General features: G+C 35.2%; 1 protein-coding gene across 1 annotated transcript; it reads left to right on the top strand.

Moving 5' to 3' along the window:
* The first annotated feature begins 4017 nt into the window (after positions 1–4017).
* Positions 4018–7349, top strand: LOC127905838 (uncharacterized). The gene is made up of 2 exons (XM_052456292.1): positions 4018–4210; positions 4322–7349. Exons 1-2 carry the CDS (start codon positions 4018–4020, stop codon positions 6889–6891), a joined length of 2763 nt encoding a protein of 920 aa, XP_052312252.1. The 3' UTR covers positions 6892–7349.
* Positions 7350–13486: the final 6137 nt, after the last annotated feature.

Below are 13486 nucleotides of genomic sequence, written 5' to 3'. Positions count from 1 at the left end.
TCATTAGCTTGGATTTCCTTATTTAACTTGGACAAATAAGAAAAGAAATTCCCTCATTTGTTGATTTAATTACTTTCCTTTCTAAGTTAGGAAAAGCATTCTCCCCTCTTTAGGAATAAGATCTGGCCAACTTCCTTAATTAGAAAAATAAATTGCTGACTTTCTATCCTTGTAGCATTGAGGAAAAACAAGCCTAACAAGGCTGGTATTGGGTAGGACACATCAACCTTTTTGTTCGACATGAATTGAGCTCTTCTTGGACCTAAATTAGATGAATTAAAGGTTGTCCTTCATGCTCCTTAAATGTCTCAAGCCCCTATAGGTCTATTTTGCTCCATATGTTATAAACAAGCCCATTCAATGCTTCTTTAAGCTTCTTTGCCCTAGCTCTTGTAATTGTCCCAATTGGAACCTCTAATGGATCGTTGGCATGATTACTGATTGTGCATCAAAAGTATCATTAAGTCTCTTATTTTACATATGTATTTATTGTTTTTTTTTGGGTTTTTTTTATAATAATTGATGTGCTTTTTAGTAATGAAGTTTCTTTTAATGTTTCGATAGGTTTTTGGAGCTTAAATGAATTATTTCAGAAAATTCAACGTCGGAATTCGGAACAAAGAATTGAAGAGAAATTTAGTTGAAGATTGAAGAAAATCTTGGTTCAAATAAGTGCTCCAAATTTGCCCCAAAAATCAATTCTATTCCAATTCTAGAAAAGAATATCATATGATCTATTTCAAGCCCAAACTTGCCTTATGTTGTGTGCAAACTTCAACCATCAAACACTCAAGGTTTTAATGTCAATCTTAGCCCAAATAATAGATACATTTGTATCCTTATTTGATGCTTAAATTCAGCCCCAAATCAGCCCCAAATCAGCCTCAAATCAGCCTCCAAATCAGCCCAAGCACAATCCATGATCCTACATGTCCACACAATAAATAACATTTGATTTATTTGGATAATTCATTGATCCAAGAGGGCAAGCACATGGATGGAAAGCTGGAGGGGACATTGTGACATTATTTTGGGTCAAAAGAAGAAAGAGACAGCTCACAAAGGAGGAAGAAAAACGTGCACCAAAGTGTTCTCCAAGCTGGCCTGATTTGATTTTCCAGAACACCTTTCGGTGTTTTGCCCATAACTTTTGACTCAGATGTCCAAATGAGCTGTTCTTTAATGATCTGGAAAGATAACAGAATGGCCTATAAATATGTCTCTAATAGCCATCTTCAGAGGAGGCTTCTAAGAGGGTCGAATTTCTGTCCAAAGTTAGAGTCAGATTTGTGTCCGAATTTTTACTGCAATTGTGTTGTGTTCTTCTTTATAGATTTCGGTTCTTTAGATTGTAAAACTTATTATTTCAGTTTGATTTAAGTTATTTCATATTTATTAAAGTGTTATTACATATAATCATGGTTGGCTAATCTCCTTCTTGGATCCAAATCAAGGATGATGGTGGTTGAGGTGAGTTCTTTAAGATATGAATGAATCTTAATGTCTATCTTTTCATTTTCTTCATGAATGTTTATTATTGCAAAGAAATTTTAGAAATCATTTAGGTAATGTTATAATCTTGAATTTTTATGCACAAACCTTAGTTTTGGTATAGAGATTGCTTGATTCAATGTCTTACTTAATATGAAAGTACTTGTTCATTCTTAAGCAATAATCAATCTTCATCTTTTTAAACTTCATTGTAATATCTTCCGATCTAATATCACCATCGTTGATATTAGGTTGAGTTATCTTATATATGTTGAAGGAATCACCAATACATCACCATTAAAATTGATTTGGACCAAGACTTACTTTTTTTTGTCATTTAAAATCTATTTACACCTTTTCATCTTTGAAAACAAATCCATCAATTATTTTCAACCAAGTTATTGTTAATTTAATTTCTCTTGAGTTTTTTTTGTTACCTAGCTTAATTTCCAGATCTAGCTCTCTGTGGATATGACCTCGATCTTACCGAGTTAATTGCTACATTGTACACTCGTGCACTTGCGAGTTAAAACAAGCCGAACATAAAAAGCGGTCAAGCAATTTTGGCGCCGTTGCCGGGGAGCTAGCAAGCAAAGGTAACAAATTTATATTTGATTATTGGAAAACAAAAAAAAATACATATAAATAAAAAATCAAATGGCTGGTTTTACCGCCTAAAAAAAAAAAATTTGACCTCAACTTTTCGGATATTGGACTGTGGACTGGACTATTAATTATTGGATTTTGGTTGGTTCAATCATTTTTCTTTTATTGTCTATTCTAGTTAGTTTCTAATATTTATTGTCTTGTTTATTTTATTTTATTTTGTTGTTATTATTTTTCCTATATTTATTGTTTGAAGTGCTTGGCCGGTATTACCGCCTTTTGTTTATTTTATTTTCTTTTGTTGTTTTGTTGTGATTATTTTTCTTATATTTATTGTTTGAAGTGCTTGGCCGGTATTACCGCCTTTTGTTTCGTGCTTGTTATAATTATCTTTTAATGTTTATTGTTGTTAATATTGCTTATTAGTTGGAGAGTGAATTTCTTAATTTGCTGTATTTTTATTTTTGAGCTATTACTTTATCTTTTACGTTTCATTTACTTTTATTTGCAATTTTTTTTCTTTCTTTCCTTTCCTTTCATATTCATATAATTGTTATATTATTTTTCATCATGGCTAATGTTGAAGATGTAGAGGGTGAAGGGAGTGTTCAAGGTAATGGACCTCCACAATTCAATGATCAACCTAATTTTCGAACTCTTAGGGAGTATCTTCACCCGGCTAGACAAAGCACACCTTCGTGTATTATCTTGCCTCTTAACCAACAAGCTTTCAATTTGAAATCGGGCATGATTCAACTTCTTCCCACATTTCACGGTATGGATTCTGAAAATCCATACATACATATTAAGGACTTTGAAGAGGTATGTAATACTTTTATTGATAGAACATGCACCGAGGAAACCATTCGGCTTAAATTGTTCCCATTCTCTCTAAAGGATAAAGCCAAGCTTTGGCTAAACTCCTTGCGTCCTAGGTCTATAGGTACATGGAGAGAAATGCAAGCTGAATTTTTGAAAAAATACTTCCCCACTCATAGGACAACAGCCTTACAACGTCAAATGATGAATTTTTCTTGTAGTCCAAATGAGTCATTTCACCAAGCTTGGGAAAGGTTTAAAGACTTGTTAAATGCATTCCCCCACCATGGTTTTGAGATGTGGAGGTTAGTGAGTTTCTTCTACGACTCTCTTACCGCAGATTTTAAAAAGCTAGTGTCAACCATGTGTAATGGTGAGTTTTATGACAAAGAACCAAGTGAAGCCTTTGATTTCTTTGATCAATTGGCTGAAAACACAAAGCAATGGGAGACTTCTCTCCCACTTCATGTTGAGTCTAGAAACACCATTTCTCATTTAAGTGGGAAGTTCCAATTGAAAGAGACTGATGACCTCAATGCTAGATTAGCCTCATTGGCTAGGAAAGTAGAGTCTCTTGAGATTAAAAAAGTGCATGTCATGAGTGAACAACAAGAGGAAAGTTGTGTTGTTTGTGAGAGCAAAGGGCATAGGACAACTGATTGTCCTACCATTCCAGCCTTCAAGGAAGTGCTATATGGCCAAACTTCTGATTCAAGTAATGTTAGAAAGCCATTTTCAAACCAAGTAGGCAATCCCTACTCTGAGACCTACAATCCTGGATGGAGGAACCACCCAAATTTTGGATGGAGAAATGAGGGCTCTTCAGTACCTCAAACATTTCAACCTCCACCCCAACCATTTCATGCTCCCACACATAACACATACCAACCACCTCATAAGAGATCCCTAGAGGATACTCTTCAACAATTCATGCAAACACAAGGAGGAATCAACAACCAAGCTTACAAATTTCAAGACCAGACCAATAGGACCTTAGATGACATTCGAAGTCAACTAACCAAGTTGACTCAATCACTAAGCATTCAAGAGAAGGGAAAGATTCCAGCTCAACCAATGCCAAATCCTAGAGGTTAGGTACACATGAGTGAATCCTCATCTAGTGAACCTTCAAACCATGAACAAGTCCAAGCCATCACTACCCTTAGAAGTGGAAAGATTGTTGACAAAGCTATAGGTTTTGAGATTCCTAGAGGTATTGTGGAGGAGAAATCTAAGGAAAGTGAAGAGGAAATCAAAACACAAGTGACAAATGAGAGCTTGAGTGACAAAGAAGGTGAGATAAATGAGAAAGAGATGAGTGAGAAAGGAGATGATTCAAGAAAAAATGGAGTCAAAGTGAGTGATTTAGAATTTGTTCCTAGAGCACCATTTCCACAAAGGTTAGGGAAACCTAAACATGATCTTATGAACTCAGAAATCTATGAATTGTTCAAACAAGTGAAAGTCAACATTCCACTCCTTGATGCAATTAAACAAGTCCCATCTTATGCAAAGTTCCTCAAGGACTTATGCACAGTCAAAAGGAGATTGAATGTGAAAGAAAGAGCCTTTCTAACTGAACATGCTAGTGCCATCATCCAGTTTAAGACCCCTCCCAAATACAAAGATCCTGGTTGTCCTACCGTTTCATGCATTATTGGAAGTCATAAGATAGACCAAGCTTTGTTGGATTTAGGAGCAAGTGTGAATTTGATACCCTACACTGTTTACGAACAGTTAGGTTTAGGAGAAATCAAGCCTACTCGAATCACCCTTCAATTAGCTGATAGGTCAATCAAGATTCCCAGGGGTATTGTTGAGGATGTGTTGGTCCAAGTAGATAAATTCTACTTTCCTGTTGATTTTGTAGTGCTAGACACCGCACCAATTCAAGGTTCTAATGCTCCCATCCCAGTCATCTTAGGTAGACCTTTCCTAGCTACATCCAATGCTTTAATCAACTGTAGGAATGGGGTGATGAAATTGTCTTTTGGGAATATGACTGTGGAGATGAACATATTCATTGTTTCCAAACAAATTGGTGAACATGAGGACATTAGAGAGGTGGATTTGATCCAAACAGTTTGTCAAGAACACTTTGAGAGAGAGTGGATCAAGGATCCATTGGAGAGAACTTTAATTCATGATGAAAGATTTTGTTCTTTGGAATGTGTTGATGAGGAAGTAAGAGAACTCGAGACTTATCTAGATCCAATGCCTATTATGTCAATAGGTCAATGGACCCCATCGTTTGAGCCTTTGATTTCACCCCAAGTGAAAGTTGAGGCATCTCTTGTCCAACCTTATAAACCAGAAAGGAAGCCTTTACCAAGTGATCTTAAGTATGCTTTTCTAGGGGAAGATGAATCATATCCTATTGTGATTTCATCAAAACTTAGCATAGAGCAGGAACAAGAACTTTTGAGAGTGGTGAGAAAACACAAGAAAGCAATTGGGTGGACTATTACTGACTTGAAAGGAATTAGCCCTCTTTTATGTACACATAGAATCTATCTTGAAGAAGAGGCTAAATCTGTGAGGCAAATGCAAAGACGATTGAACCCAAACATGAAGGAAGTAGTAAGAGGTGAAGTGCTTAAGCTACTTGATGCAGGTATCATTTACCCCATTGCAAACTCAAAATGGGTTAGTCCAACCCAAGTTGTCCCTAAAAAATCTGGAGTCACGGTAGTGAAGAATGAAAATAATGAGCTAGTACCAACTAGAATCCAAACTGGATGGCGTATGTGCATTGATTATCGTAAGTTGAACATGGTGACTAGGAAGGACCATTTTCCACTTCCATTTTTAGACCAAGTGCTTGAAAGAGTAGCTGGAAGAGCTTTCTATTATTTTCTTGATGGATACTCAGGTTACAACCAAATTGAGATTTCCTTAGAAGACCAAGAAAAAACCACTTTCACTTGTCCTTTTGGTACCTATGCTTATAGAAGAATGCCTTTTGGCTTGTGTAATGCACCAGCCACTTTTCAAAGATGTATGATGAGTATCTTTAGTGACATGGTGGAAAATTTTTTGGAAGTTTTCATGGATGATTTTTCAGTTTATGGGGATTCTTATGAGTTGTGTCTAATGCATTTGGAAAAAGTTCTTGAAAGGTGTGAGGAGAGCAATCTTGTACTCAATTGGGAGAAGTGTCATTTTATGGTGACACATGGCATTGTTTTAGGTCACATTGTCTCTTCAAAAGGGATAGAGGTAGATAAGTCAAAGGTTGAAGTCATTCAAAAATTACCTACCCCTCGAACTGTGAAAGATGTGAGATCCTTTTTAGGACACGCTGGTTTTTACCGAAGATTCATTCATTCTTTTAGTACCATTGCCACACCATTGTGTAACTTGTTGTCACAAGATGTTCAATTTGATTGGACATCAAAATGTCAAGAAGCTTTTGAAAAGCTTAAAGGGTTGTTGACCACTGCACCAATCATGCAAGCTCCTGATTGGTCTTTACCATTTGAACTGATGTGTGATGCTAGTGATTTTGCAGTAGGGGCTGTTTTAGGGCAAAGAAAAGATAAGAAGCCTCATGTCATTTATTATGCTAGCAAAACTTTGAATGATGCTCAATTGAATTACACTACAACTGAAAAAGAACTGTTAGCTGTGGTATTTGCATTGGACAAGTTTCGGTCTTATTTGGTTGGATCTGTTGTTATTGTTTTCACTGATCATGCAGCATTGAAATACTTGCTCACAAAACAAGATGCCAAGCCACGTTTGATTCGATGGATCCTCCTACTCCAAGAGTTTAACCTTGAAATTCGAGATAAAAAGGGAGTAGAGAATGTAGTGGCTGATCATTTGTCCCGTCTTTCAAGCTATGAGACCACAATTGATGAATCTCCAATAAATGAATTCTTTGCTGATGAAAATTTATTTTGTGCAGGTACTGTTTCCTACATTGGCTCTCCATGGTATGCTGACATAGCAAATTACCTAGCCACAAGTTAGATTCCTTCTCATTGGTCTAAACTTGACAAACAAAAATTCTTGCGCAACGTGCGTACCTTTTTTTGGGATGACCCCTACCTATTTAAATACTGCCCTGACCAAATTGTTAGGCGGTGCATCCCTGATCATGAAATTCCAAGTGTAATTAATTTTTGTCATGCATTAGCCTGTGGTGGGCATTTCTCTTCCAAGAAAACCACTGCCAAGATCTTGCAGTGTGGTTTTTATTGGCCCACCATGTTCAAAGATGTCCATGCCTTCTGTGTTGCATGTGACCGATGCCAACAACTAGGTAACCTCACTAGGCGTAACATGATGCCCCTAAACCCCATTTTTGTTTTGGAAATATTTGATTGTTGGGGGATTGATTTCATGGGACCTTTTCCAAGTTCATTTGGTTACCAATTCATCCTTGTAGCTGTTGATTATGTGTCTAAATGGGTGGAGGCCATTGCATCTCGAACCAATGACCATCGAGTTGTGGTCAAATTCTTGAAAGAAAACATTTTCTCTCGTTTTGGCATGCCCCGGGCTATGATTAGTGATGGGGGAAAACATTTTTGTAACAAGCCCGTTGGAATTTTGATGAAAAAATATGGTGTAATTCACAAGGTTAGTACCCCCTATCACCCACAGACTAGTGGCCAAGCTGAGTTGGCAAATAGGGAGATCAAGAACATTTTAGAGAAAACAGTCAATCCAAACCGTAAAGATTGGTCCCTAAGACTAGTTGATGCTTTGTGGGCATATCGCACTGCTTACAAGACCTCTCTAGGAATGTCTCCTTATAGGCTAGTTTATGGAAAGCCTTGTCATCTCCCTGTTGAGATTGAGCACCGTGCATATTGGGCCATCCGGCAATTCAATGATAATGAAAACGAGGTTGGCAAAAATAGAAAGCTTCAATTGGATGAATTAGAGGAGCTGAGAAATGATGCATTTGAAAATGCAAAAATTTCAAAACATAAGATGAAAACTTTGCATGATAAACATATTTTTAGAAAATCCTTTCATGTTGGTCAAAAGGTTCTCTTGTATAATTCACGATTACATCTCTTTCCTGGGAAGTTGAGGACAAAATGGATTGGTCCATTTGTGATTAAATCCATCTCTGAGCATGGTGCATTTGAGGTAGAAAATCCTAAGAATGGAAATGTTTTCAAAGTAAATGGTCATCGATTGAAACCTTATCTTGAAAACGTTGTGGCTGAAGTTGAGACATTGGATCTTGAAGATCCAATACCATTGTAGTATCAGAAGTAATGAGTTTTTATTTTTATTTTTATTTTTATTTCATTTTTATTTATTTTTCGTTCTTCCATCTCTTATATTTTCTTGTTCATGCATTAGGGACAATGCATTATTTTAAGTTGGGGGGTGTGAGGTTCTTTATTTTCAAAAAAAAAAAAAACATCAATGTTTTCTTTTAGTTGTGATATGCAGGTAAAAAAAAAAAAAATCAAGCAAGAAGTCAGCTCATGTCCAATTCAATCAGACATTCATCCTTGAGAACAAAAGGGGAGTAACAGTTTTCTAATCTTTATACCTTTTTTCTCTTTCTTTTTTTTCATTGATGATAATGTAAAACTTAATTTTAGATATTTGATTATGTTGAATGCGTGAGATGACCATGCTTCTTAGAAAAATTTTTTTTTGCATTCGTACGTGAACGAGTCTTGTTTAGGATCAACATTACATTTTTGGATTCCTTATTGTGTTGAACATTGCATGCTTTAATTTGGGATGGATAATATCTTATAAAGCAAGATATAGCATACTTTTTTTTTAAGATTATTGAAGTACATCTTTCCTTGTAAAAGTTGTGTGAGTTGTGTGATTATGCATGAAAGATGAATGTGATGCTTTACTTGTGATTATCCCTTTTGATCTAGTCCTAAACAAGGTTTAAGTGAATAGAGTAATCATTATTACACAAATGTGTACAAAGTTCTATCTACTCCAATGTTTTGAGTTGCTCAGTAACTAGGGGTATTCATCACAAATGTTTATCTTTACGTCAAACGGCAGCTTGAAATATGAGTATGCAAAGCACTTTAAGTTTGTGACTTTGTGAGTAACCGGGTGCATTCATCACAAATGTTTGTATTCGCGTCAAAAGGGAAGTGACCACTTAAAGAAAAAGAATAAATAATATCTTCAAAAAAAAAAGAAAAAAAGAAAAAAAAATACAAATATTTCTCTAGTTTGCTACCTTGTTTGTAGTAGTGAGAAGGGAAGATTACAAGTTGAGTTTTCCCGTGAATCAATTATGTTGGTTGCATGATAAATACGATTGAATTTGGAATTTTGTATGGATGTTTGATTTAGAGAATGTGAGTATGCTTATTTTTCTTTATTTGCTATTGTGTACACTAAATTAAAGATACCAATGTTTGCATGATAGGTCCTTTAAGTGTGATGAGTCGAGCCTAATTATGTTGTTATTATTCTTTTTATTTCAAAGGTTTATGTTTTGTTTTGCTTGAGGACTAGCAAAATCTAAGTTGGGGGGTGTGATTGTGCATCAAAAGTATCATTAAGTCTCTTATTTTACATATGTATTTATTGTTTTTATTTGGGTTTTTTATAATAATTGATGTGCTTTTTAGTAATGAAGTTTCTTTTAATGTTTCGATAGGTTTTTGGAGCTTAAATGAATTATTTCAGAAAATTCAACGTCGAAATTCGGAACAAAGAATTGAAGAGAAATTTAGTTGAAGATTGAAGAAAATCTTGGTTCAAATAAGTGCTCCAAATTTGCCCCAAAAATCAATTCTATTCCAATTCTAGAAAAGAATATCATATGATCTATTTCAAGCCCAAACTTGCCTTATGTTGTGTGCAAACTTCAACCATCAAACACTCAAGGTTTTAATGTCAATCTTAGCCCAAATAATAGATACATTTGTATCCTTATTTGATGCTTAAATTCAGCCCCAAATCAGCCTCAAATCAGCCTCCAAATCAGCCCAAGCACAATCCATGATCCTACATGTCCACACAATAAATAACATTTGATTTATTTGGATAATTCATTGATCCAAGAGGGCAAGCACATGGATGGAAAGCTGGAGGGGACATTGTGACATTATTTTGGGTCAAAAGAAGAAAGAGACAGCTCACAAAGGAGGAAGAAAAACGTGCACCAAAGTGTTCTCCAAGCTGGCCTGATTTGATTTTCCAGAACACCTTTCGGTGTTTTGCCCATAACTTTTGACTCAGATGTCCAAATGAGCTGTTCTTTAATGATCTGGAAAGATAACAGAATGACCTATAAATATATCTTTAATAGCCATCTTCAGAGGAGGCTTCTAAGAGGGTCGAATTGCTGTCCAAAGTTAGAGTCAGATTTGTGTCCGAATTTTTACTGAATTGTGTTGTGTTCTTCTTTATAGATTTTGGTTCTTTAGATTGTAAAACTTATTATTTCAGTTTGATTTAAGTTATTTCATATTTATTAAAGTGTTATTACATATAATCATGGTTGGCTAATCTCCTTCTTGGATCCAAATCAAGGATGATGGTGGTTGAGGTGAGTTCTTTAAGATATGAATGAATCTTAATGTCTATCTTTTCATTTTCTTCATGAATGTTTATTATTGCAAAGAAATTTTAGAAATCATTTAGGTAATGTTATAATCTTGAATTTTTATGCACAAACCTTAGTTTTGGTATAGAGATTGCTTGATTCAATGTCTTACTTAATATGAAAGTACTTGTTCATTCTTAAGCAATAATCAATCTTCATCTTTTTAAACTTCATTGTAATATCTTCCGATCTAATATCACCATCGTTGATATTAGGTTGAGTTATCTTATATATGTTGAAGGAATCACCAATACATCACCATTAAAATTGATTTGGACCAAGACTTACTTTTTTTTGTCATTTAAAATCTATTTACACCTTTTCATCTTTGAAAACAAATCCATCAATTATTTTCAACCAAGTTATTGTTAATTTAATTTCTCTTGAGTTTTTTTTGTTACCTAGCTTAATTTCCAGATCTAGCTCTCTGTGGATATGACCTCGATCTTACCGAGTTAATTGCTACATTGTACACTCGTGCACTTGCGAGTTAAAACAAGCCGAACATAAAAAGCGGTCAAGCAATTACGCTTAGTGTTGGGCTGATCCTCATCATCCCTTCTCTCTTCAAAAGGATTCGAACTCGAATCATCACCTACATCAAACATAGTAAAATCAGAAACATTAAAGGTAGCACTAACACCATACTCACCTGGAAGATCAACTTTATAAGCATTGTCATTGATCCTCTCAAGGATCTGAAATGACTCATCTCCTCATGGTTGTAGCTTTGATTTCCTATGGGCTAGAAATCTCTCCTTGTGCATATGCACCCACCTTTTATTAGCTTTGGTTGCATACACACGGTTTCTCTTTTCAATTTGTTGTCGCACACTCTCATAGAGTGTCTTCACCACCTGCGCTTTACGATTACTATCCAAACTAACCCTTTCATCAACATGCAAAGAGATCAAATCCATGGGAGTTAAAGGGTTAAGGATATACACAATTTCAAATGGTGAAAATTCAATGGTAAAATGCACACTAAGATTATATGCAAACTCTATAAATGGCAAACAATCTTCCCAATTTTTAAGTTATTTTGAATGACACCACACAAAAGTTGTGTTAAGGTCCTGTTGCGATGTCGCGGTCGCACAAATTAATTACCCTAGCTTAAAACACACAAGATAGTATAGAGCAAGCAAGGGGTCGATCCCACGAGGAAGTTTCAAGTCAGATTTTTATGTTGTACGTTATGTAATTGGGGGGATTTGGTTTGTGATTATCTAAACTATGGCAGCAATTAAACTAGCAAACAAAATCAATTAAAACCGAAACTTATCAAGAAAACAAACCTTGGTCGCAAGCACACATCCACCAACGAAAATTAGAACCGATCCTTGAAACAAAAATTGCAGTTTATGTTCTGAAATTTTATCTTTTCTTAACGTTGATTAATTAACGGATCCGTCGTATAACTAATCCTAACCAACAAACAATCAAAGTGTCCGCACTAATGATTCAATTTAATGGTAGCTTTAAGAACTAGATAATTTCATCAAGATTAACATACAAGCTGTCCGCAGCTTGTGTCACTTTGTTCAAATGTTCTCCCTAAGTTCAATAACGTAGTTCCACCACAATTATCAAGCTTAGTTGCTTCACAAGTTCATATATCACAAATCCGGTTTTGATATTAAACTTAGCAATAGATTGTTCACAACAATAACTTAGAGTCCGCTCTAGCAATCATCAACAACAATCATAGGAAATATGCATAGGAAAACAATCATACTCATTTATAACATAAACTGAAAATAAAAGGAAGAATAAATCTCATGGTTCTTGAAATCCGAAGGTTTGTTGTGTCCTTGCAACCAAGAAAAGAGCTTAGCCTTGCATAACTATTGAACAACTACTTCTAAAGAATGAAAAGAGCATGATTTTTGGGTTTGTAGAGGAGAGAATTTGTGTTTATTCTCTGCTGGCTGCTGCCTCCTTCTGCTCTCCCTCTTTTCTGCTGGCTGCTGCCTCCTTCTCTCTTTCTTTTTATATGCTAAGAAACCCTAGTCTCTATTTTACAAAATAATCCTTCCTTGAGTTGGCAGTTACATTTAAGTACTTCAATAACTATTTTTCCTAAAAGGAGATATAGCCTTGCATGAAATCTTCAAGCTCTAACTTAGAGGAGCTAAATTGCTGATATAAAAACTTGGATGTCTGTTTAGATGCTTCGGAATGTAATTTGGACTTGTTTCTTCATGAAACCTGTTTGCTGGCAGAATTCAGTTGTCATCTTTGAAAAATCATATCTCCCTCATATGACATCATTTTTGGCTGAAATTTGGAGCGTTGATAGGTCTTTAAGTCAGGAATCCACGAAAATTGAGTTTACATTAATTGGACTTCTGTAGCTCCAGATATTAAATTTTGAATGGCCAACAGTCAACACTGGAAGAATGCGAGACTTGACTTTGCAGGATGTGATTTCCATGATCTTTCTCTTTTTATTTTTCTTGCATTACATTTCCAGAAAGGTATGGATGTTAGCTTTTTAGTTCCACTAAAATCACTTCATTTCGATCTCTAGAACTCACGCTCTGCACAAAACATTGACTGAACATCAAATCTACCAATTACCTCCAATTTACTCCCTTTTGCATCTTTCATCAAAAAGTGCCTTCAAAACATAAAACAAAGAATATCAAGGCATTTTATATATATAACATGGACAAAACCTTAGGTAGATGTGGGTGAAACTATCGAATAATATGGTTACATCAAATACCCCCACACTTAGCTCTTGCTCGTCCTCGAGAAAGTATAAATAAAATTAAATTGAAAATAACTATGATCAATCTCTTAATCTCCCATCAATGTCCAAGAATATATGCATTATAAACAAGAATACAATCAAGAATGATAAATAGTATAATTCTCATGAATTCATTTACATGCAAACTTCAAAACTCAATTAATCGTCGAGATTTAAATGAAATCTATGCCATGCCAAAGTGATAGGTCCTCTCATTGATATACGCTCCAACACTCACGTGTTTAAGG

The sequence above is a fragment of the Populus trichocarpa genome, chromosome 10 (assembly GCF_000002775.5).
Source record: "Populus trichocarpa isolate Nisqually-1 chromosome 10, P.trichocarpa_v4.1, whole genome shotgun sequence".
Classification (NCBI taxonomy): Eukaryota; Viridiplantae; Streptophyta; class Magnoliopsida; order Malpighiales; family Salicaceae; genus Populus; species Populus trichocarpa.
This window is presented reverse-complemented; position numbering and strand designations above follow the sequence as displayed.